Raw genomic sequence first — 8,519 nt, forward strand, 5'->3', positions numbered from 1 at the left:
GATATGTTATCTGTTTCGATTAATTTGATATTTGTCATAATATTATATGTTTTGTTAAAATGTTATCTGTCCTTAATGAAATGTTATCTGTTTGAAGTTCCAAAAGGACCAAAATCGATAACATATCATAACAGATCGAAAACAGATGTAATATTTTCATATTCATATTCGATTTCAGAAGAATATTGATAGATACAAAACATATATAATATTGACAGATACAAAACAGATATAATATCATATACGAAACAGATATAATATCTGCAGATTTAGATCCTATTTCAGATGAAAAAAAAAGTTTGAAAAAGCAATAAAACCTCAAAGGTGATGTGCCTTGGTCTATGGAGTTGATTGGAGGTGTTGATGGTCGCCGGAGTTGGCCGTATTGGCCGAATCTAGCTCTTTTTCAAATGGTGACCGTGATTTCACGAAGCTTTTTCTGCAACTCAAGTGATTTTCGACTGTTGGTGATGACTGAGCTTTGATCGGGCTTACCTAAAACTTCATTTCGGTAGTTCATTCGTCGAAAATGATGGTTGGACGACCAACTTCCGACATGGTGGCGCAAGGAAGAAGAAAGAGAAATAAGAAGAAAGAGGAGGAAGAAGAATGATGGAGGATATTTTGATAAGTTGTTAGGCTTTGTCCTTTTTTCTAAAGGTTTTTTTAGATTGTCCTTGTTGGAATACATATTTTAAGTTCTATCCTTATGGATAAAAAACCCCTTTAAAATTCGATCGGGCACCCAAAAGACTCAAGGTACGCCACTGATATACATATGTAGTATTTTTAATAAATTCATGAAATTAGCCATTTTGTTAATTATATTCCCCCAATATACCAAAGTAGACATGTTGACTGGTAGCTTGGGAAGAATTTTAGCTTGACAACATTAGCCTTACCATCCCCTCCTCCTATATAATAGATCTATATGTATATATATACACCCCAATATCCAATTGCAAGTTGTCTCAAAGTCCTCGACTATTCCTAGTGTCACTTTGTTTGTGTCCTATAAGCGTGTAATAACACCAACGCACGCAACGCATCAAATAGGCTCAAACAAAAAACATGACTATCCCTCCAGCAGCAGTTTCCACAGGCAAGACTAGCCGGGTCCTCATCGCCGGACCAACTGGTTTCATTGGCCAGTTCATCACCGGAGCCAGCCTTGCCTCCGGTCGACCCACTTACGTTCTTTTTCGATCAAGTTCCGGTTGCCCCTCTAAATCCAAAGCTATCAAATATTTCCAAGACAGAGGCGCCATCATATTGTTTGTATGTTATATGATAGCAGAATAATATCAAACCAGACTCCTATTAAAGGTGTTTTTTTTTGATCATTTGAGTTGATTTCAGGGGAGAATCAATGACAAGGAATTCATGGAGAAGACACTGAAGGAGCACCAGATTGATGTGGTTATCTCTGCTGTGGGCGGTGAAGCAATTTTGGATCAGCTCCCTCTGGTGGAGGCCATTAATGCTGCTGGTACTGTCAAGGTAATATTAGATAGATAGTGAGTCAATAAATGGCCTTTTACCATATTTGTGAAAGAATTTAGTGGGACTTTATGTTTGTGGTGCAGAGATTTTTGCCATCGGAGTTCGGGCATGATTTGGACCGGGCTGATCCGGTGGAGCCGGGGCTAACCATGTACACTGAAAAGCGCCTTGTGAGGAGCTTGATCGACAAGTACCATGTTCCTTACACCTACATCTGTTGCAACTCCATCGCTTCTTGGCCCTACTACAACAACAAACACCCTTCCGAGGTCATTCCACCCTTGGATCAGTTCGAAATCTACGGTGATGGGACAGTCAAAGGTAATTAATTATATGTCCTGATCTTGAATTTTATATTGGAAAAAGACAAGACAAAATAAAGAACATAAAAAAAAAATTAAAAAAAAGAAGAAGATAACATATAAAAGGTGTGGTAGGTATTTCCTGCTTTATTTCTTATTTTCTTAAAAAAGGTGTAACCTTATTTGTCCTAGGAATTTTTCTTTCAATTTTCGTAGAAAAGGAAAACATTATATACATTTTTTTTACATAAAGAGAAATCTCCAGGAATGGAAGTCCAAGTGATTTTTCAATATTATTATTATTTTATTATTATTACACAGCTTACTTTGTTGCTGGGACTGATATTGGAAAATTCACAATGAAAACTGTGGACGACATTCGAACTCTCAACAAATCTGTCCATTTCCAACCAAGCTGCAATTTTTATAACATGAACGAGCTTGCAACTCTGTGGGAAAGAAAAATTGGTCGGACCCTCCCTCGAGTCACCATCACTGAAGATGACCTGCTAGCCGCAGCTGCAGGTCTTCGTTCAATTCCTACCCTTTAAATTACTTTCCTTTTTATTTAATTTCAATAATTCGGGATTGAAAATTTGGGACTGTGAATAAATAAATTTGTACAGAGAATTGCATACCACAAAGCGTGGTGGCGTCGTTCACGCACGACATATTCATTAAGGGCTGTCAATCAAACTTTTCCTTGGATGGTCCGGACGATGTGGAAGTGTGTAAGCTGTATCCGGACGAATCGTTCCGTACGTTGGACGAATGTTTCGAAGACTTCCTTGTGAAAGCAAAGATGGAAGATCTGTCGGTTAAAGAAGATGAAAGTAACAAGACCAATCCAGTGGTGGAGTCGCTGGCTATCACAGCAACTTGTGCTTGATATGGAAAATTATTGTAGTTGTCGTTATGTGTCTGTTTTATTTATTCAACTATTGTTCTTCTGTGGGTTGTCATGGAAACCCCGAATTGTTGTTCTATGTGGCTTATTTGGATCTCGATGGGTTTACAACTACGGATATTATTCTATGTGCAAGTATTTTTGAGCGATCAATAAATGGTTGTGTTGTTTGGTGCAAAACTTATTTAACTTTTAAGTTATGCAGAAATATATTTACAGTTCTTCAAATTATCCAGAAAGATATTTACAGTTGTTCAAATGGGCCCACACTGCATCTTAAATGATGGGAGCTACCATAACAGAGAGTTTCACAGAGCTTGCTTCCAAAAATCACAAGCAATGGTTGAATAATATTTTGAAGGAGAAGAATATATATACCTGTACTTTCCAATAAAAGGGGAAGCTACACATCGTATACAGCCAATCTTTCTTCAATGGGAATGCGGCACATTGGGCACTTCTTACACTTCTCGCAGCAAGTGCTGCGCATCCACCAAAAAGGTTTGTCAGTAGAGAAACCTTAATTATTAGTTCGCGAAGCATCTTCATCGCAGTGAAGATGCTTTATGCTAGCACTGGAATGGGTAAAATTTCACTAAAGTTGCCGGGGACTCATCTTCTTATCTTGACACCACATATGGGAAAACGGAAAAGGAAGGAAAAAGGTAAAATAACCAATCACTGATAACAACATAAAAGGAAGGAAGGAAACGCTGGAACACCTTAAATCATTGAGAGAAAGCACATGGAAACAATCCATATGAAAGAACGACCATAAGGCTGGGTGGAAATACCTGCATAGGGCGTGATGTCTGCATGGAAGCAGGACTACATTGATATGTTCTTCGAAGCAAACTCTGCACAGGATCTTTTCCTAACAGATTTATTAGATAATGAGGTTAATAAAGTTTGATAGATTCTTTGAAACAAGATTTAGTGCAAGAATTGAAAACAACAAAGCTGAGCTTTTTCTTGATATTACATTGTGTAGCCTTTCGTACTCCTGGTGGCTAAACATTGTAATTGTTGTTTGCTCACTAAGGGCAGTCCGTAGTCTCCAAATCTGAAAAAAAAAATGAATTAAAATTACAAGGAAAAAAAAAAAAAAAAAAACAGAGAGAGAGAGAGAGAGAGCGCAAATGTGTGTTAAGTTGACAAATTCCAAAGTATTGATGCAGAGCGCACACAACATCGCAACCACTGCGCGCTTAAGGAGAAAATCACGAAATTATGAGCAAAAACTTCAGTGTTCATCCTATAAATAGCTGTTGTATTTACCTCCTCAACAAGATCCGATTTAGGCATTTTCTTCACAGTATCAGGTGCAAAAGTATCGTACCTGAATAACCAGGATCCAAGAAAATGTCAGCGAAGAAAAAGTTAATCCAAGAAATTAATTCAACAACCATACAGTAACAGTAATAAACTTTCAATTGTATCATTAAAAAGAGAGAACAAATTTAAGAGGTCGAATTTTCAAGAAACTGCTAGACACTCCAATCAGATAGCGCCTGAGGCAAAAAATGAATGGCATCATGATGCACCAATGGAAAAGTACCCTACATAAAGATAAAATTTGGTGTACACAAAAACAAACCCAGAAACTCCAGTACAATAAAGTCTGGCCTGCTCTTCTCGACTTCCTTCATCAATTGACCACCATCCCAGTAACCTGTTGACAGGGATAAAGCATCAGCAATAACGGCTACTTTGTAGGACTATCAGAAGTTCTATTAATGTCCTTCATTACCTCGATCCATGGTGCAAGAACCCAAAGCAATCTATAGCCTTTGATGATAAAGCAAAGTATCTTCCCGAAAAAGCTCCAATATTATCCAAAAGAAAAAATTTCTCCACCAATCTATATGCAGCAAACAGAACGCCAGCTCCTTGTAGCAGAAAAAGCGGAACAAATAAAACTGGAAATGAGATATCTCTAGCACTAGGTGGTGTTCCCTGAAAAAGTTTGAAGCGACAAGTAAACAATATCAATACAAACTCAAAAAACTCTTGAGAAACTTTCCATAAAAAGCTTCACAATCATTATACCTCTAGGTGCATGAAAAGGAGTATTTGAAAAATAATAAAAGGAATTTTCATGATATGTCCACCAATATCCTGCAAATTGCATATCCTGCTTTGGTCCTGATCTTCTTCGGAAGTAACTACTAACCCTCTATTCCAATCAAGATATTGAATAGTTACTGAATTTGAGCTAGATTCTCCAATATGTGAATGCCTATGAATAGCAGGATTGTACCATTTTGTGCAAACAAGGAAGGCAAAGCACTCCGCAATACTGTCAAAGCAGATCCAACAATATGAGTGCAACAGGGTAAAGTCACAGACAATGGGGACCGGCCATCAAACATTACGGCAAATAGACATTGCTTTACCCAAAATTTATAAATAAGTCCCACCAACCCAGAGCTGCAACATCACCTGCAAAAAATTGTAAAGGTAATAAGGGAAAGAGAAGAAAGAAAATGCATGACTACTCTAGCATTACATGTGCTATGTCCTGGAATCAAGTCAGGAATAGTTTTGCCAAATACTTCAAAATGTTGCATAGAAAAGAGGTATCTACTTTTCTGTGTATACCAGAAACACACACTGAATTTTTCCTGTGATAACTATATTGCTTACCAATTTTAGTTGCCAACATTATTTGATGTGTACCATATCCACTTCCAACTCCTAAGACTAATACCCATTGATTTCAATACGTACCATAGAGCTTTAACATTCTTTCAAGTATTCAATAGTAATTCGAGGAGCAGTTATTATTTCAATAGAGAAATAAACAACTTACCGCATAACTTCAATAGAGTGAATGTTGTTGCAGCTATGAAAAAGACCATTGAAATTGCAACCCAAAAGTGCTGGAATCCAAAAATTGGTACTTAGCATGCAACTTATATAAAAAAGGAATCAGCTACAACAACCATGATTATCAATTCTATTGTTTTTTCAAAAAAAGAAACAACCATGATTATATATATAAAAAAACAACCTCGATTATCATGACTATATTTAAGCAGAGTGACAACAGAATTCTTGTAACAATCTCTCTTTAAGGCCATTTTTCTGACCTCTTTGTATTTTTCTGTGCACCTTGATGCCTTCTTAACAGAATTCTTTTCCATTCCAAAAAAATAAAAATAAGGATAGGACCCATAGAATATTAAAACTTACAGGAAGGGTCTCCCATATCGCTTCATCACTCATTCTTTCATCATCTCCGGGGATCAAAGCCCGACACATCCTATGCAAAACACACACATTAGTTAGCATGGCTAAGGAAATTTTTTATACCATATAAACTTAAACTCAGGGCCATTCGCACTTTCAAATAACTCGTATGCCTTTGGTTCTTTGCTATAATCACAGGAACTTTGTTGAAGCAAAAACAATAATTTAATGAGGAAATTATTTTGCCTACTCTTTCTAATTAACTCTGTGGCTGGCCTCATACCATAATCGGAAAGGTCCCAATTTAATAAGGGGCAAGGACTCATGTAGCCATAAAGAAAAGGTACAAAAAGAACACAATCCTCACTAAGTAAAATGTGATAATTTTGTGCAGTTATGTTACAATTTGAATGCTAGCAAAGTTTGTGAGAACTCCACCCCGTTGGACAGCAGATGAACAATAACAAATTTTTTTATATATAATCACCCAAAAACAAAGCATAAACAGACTGATCCAAATTAATGCTCAATGACCAGATACTCTCAAGACAATGAGAAGCTTTAGAATAGACACATACCTGATATTATCAATCAATATGGCTGTTTCAAATGTCAAGATGGGCACAAACACAATCTTCAAGTTCACAACTGTAATACATTCAAGAAAATATACAATAAGTTTCCGATGTCTGAATAACGAAAGAATGATCAAAAGAAGACTTTCTAAACAATGAAAGAGTTTCTGATAACCACCAATGATGTTACAAACAAGTATACGCACAAAGATATACATGTGTTTATATTTACAGAGTGTCATCAGTCAAGTTTTCCTACCATACTAAAAGGAAATAGCCCAACAAATAAAAATTTGCAAGAAAGACTGTATATATTTGCGGCAACAGTTTCTACAGTTTATTATAACACTAAGGATGGTGTATCTTTACCATATTGTCTTTCAAGGTGTATACAAAGGAGTAGTTCAAAAGCGACAAACAACGGTGTTGCCATGACAGTGTGAAATGGCGCCCACTGCCACGAGAAAGAGATGATTAACATATTGTTACCATGATAGATTTGAAAATCAAAATTAGATGTTCCAAAAGAATATAACACAAGTAAGATTATATCCCAAACAAGTTGAAGATAGTACTTCGCGACCATGAGGCATTGCTGGAGCAGGCAATGAAAATCTGTTTCGTGCCACAACCGCATGAAATAGCCATAATGGTGCAAATACAATCCTGAAAGATGACATAGAATCATTAGATTAAGAGAATAAATAAAAAATTTACGACCATGTAGATATGAAAACTTTGGGACTAATTGCTTTTCTATGTTTCAGATTAACATGTCCAAAGTCCTCTGGGCCAATTAAAAAAAAAAAGAATAAAGGGTTATCAACTTGAAACTTACATGCATAATATTTTCTTGTTACCAAGAAAATTCTCGTCGTTTATTTAGAAACTCTTCATACTTGGAAAATATTCGTTATTTTTGAAAGCATCATGACAAAGGCAAAACATGAAAATGAAAACTTAAGGCACCGATTAAATTAAACTCATGTAAGCAGAGAATTCAAATCGCACAGAATCTGCCAGCAAGATTTCTACAAATATGCAATCATATATCACCCGAGAGAAGATGCAACGCGCTGCTGGGTTGATGAAAAAGAAGTAAAAAACAAGAACTAACCACCAGGAGTAGAACTTGGCGATGAGTTGTAGCTTGAGAGCAAGAAAAATCGTGAAGGAGAAGAGCAAGGAATGGGCAGCAAGTGCGTGAAGTGACTTGCCCACTCTCCTCCAGCTTATCATCACTCTCCTCTGAACCAGCATACCCAACAATGAACCGACACAACGCTCCTCTCTCACACTTGTCCCTCGATGTGCTGATTGCGATTCAAATTGCGGCAGATGTTTCAAAAGGATTCGCAGAGAGACGGAATTGACAAGAGAAAGAACATCGAAGAAAGCGAGAGAGAAGGAAATTTGAAACAGGGAGACCTTTTACCTTTATTTATCTTAAAAGGAAAGTTTTCCTTAATTTTTTTCCCTATAAAAAAAACCTTCGGACGAAAATGACCTTCGTTTATCGTTTATCGTTTATCGTTGTTGAGGGAATAGATTTAGATTTATACTATATATATATATATATATATATATATATATATATATATATATATATATATATATATATATATTCTACCCATAAAAGTCAAAGATGAATTAAAATTAAAATTGACCATTATTTTGGATTAGTGGATATTTATGTGTTAAGTCATAATGTGGATATGGTGGTACACGTGGCAAATGAGTTTGAATGTACTTCATTGGTTGATAATTCCAATGGAATAATATTATTAGACCAACTTGACTTTGCATTATAGTATACGGGAAGGAATTGTTTGGTCTGGACTATTGAATGCATTAGAAATGGTGTTATCAAATCCAATGCATGATTGCATTAGATAGTCGACTAGTTGTATATATGTATTGCACCTTTATCCTAATCATAATGCCCCATTTAATTTTGTCTACATCCATAAATTATTGTAAAGGGAAGCTTCCTAACAACCATCTAAAGAGCACCCACTATCGCCAAACTTTGAATATGGT

At 36.2% G+C, this 8,519-nt stretch overlaps 2 protein-coding genes across 4 annotated transcripts; one reads left to right on the forward strand and one right to left on the reverse strand.

Annotated features, from left to right (window-relative positions):
• The first annotated feature begins 962 nt into the window (after positions 1-962).
• Positions 963-2,892, forward strand: LOC120001998 (leucoanthocyanidin reductase-like). The gene is made up of 5 exons (XM_038850529.1): positions 963-1,278; positions 1,360-1,500; positions 1,587-1,824; positions 2,127-2,330; positions 2,432-2,892. Exons 1-5 carry the CDS (start codon positions 1,072-1,074, stop codon positions 2,692-2,694), a joined length of 1,053 nt encoding a protein of 350 aa, XP_038706457.1. The 5' UTR covers positions 963-1,071; the 3' UTR covers positions 2,695-2,892.
• A 17-nt stretch (positions 2,893-2,909) lies between these two features.
• On the reverse strand, positions 2,910-7,927 carry LOC120001996. Of its 3 annotated transcripts, none has more exons than XM_038850527.1 (14): positions 7,597-7,927; positions 7,055-7,145; positions 6,849-6,933; positions 6,483-6,552; positions 5,908-5,977; positions 5,525-5,594; positions 5,109-5,154; positions 4,762-5,011; positions 4,463-4,668; positions 4,310-4,384; positions 3,991-4,051; positions 3,695-3,775; positions 3,507-3,586; positions 2,910-3,336 (listed from the first exon to the last, which is right to left on the reverse strand). In XM_038850527.1, exons 1-14 carry the CDS (start codon positions 7,737-7,739, stop codon positions 3,333-3,335), a joined length of 1,332 nt encoding a protein of 443 aa, XP_038706455.1. In that variant the 5' UTR covers positions 7,740-7,927; the 3' UTR covers positions 2,910-3,332. The 3 variants fall into 3 exon arrangements, 2 of the variants coding, with proteins under 2 accessions (XP_038706455.1, XP_038706453.1); XM_038850525.1 differs by having other exon boundaries at positions 2,910-3,194; positions 7,597-7,925; XR_005469080.1 differs by having other exon boundaries at positions 3,507-3,775.
• Between the last annotated feature and the right edge of the window lie 592 nt (positions 7,928-8,519).

The sequence above is a fragment of the Tripterygium wilfordii genome, chromosome 7, assembly GCF_013401445.1.
Source record: "Tripterygium wilfordii isolate XIE 37 chromosome 7, ASM1340144v1, whole genome shotgun sequence".
Lineage (NCBI taxonomy): Eukaryota > Viridiplantae > Streptophyta > Magnoliopsida > Celastrales > Celastraceae > Tripterygium > Tripterygium wilfordii.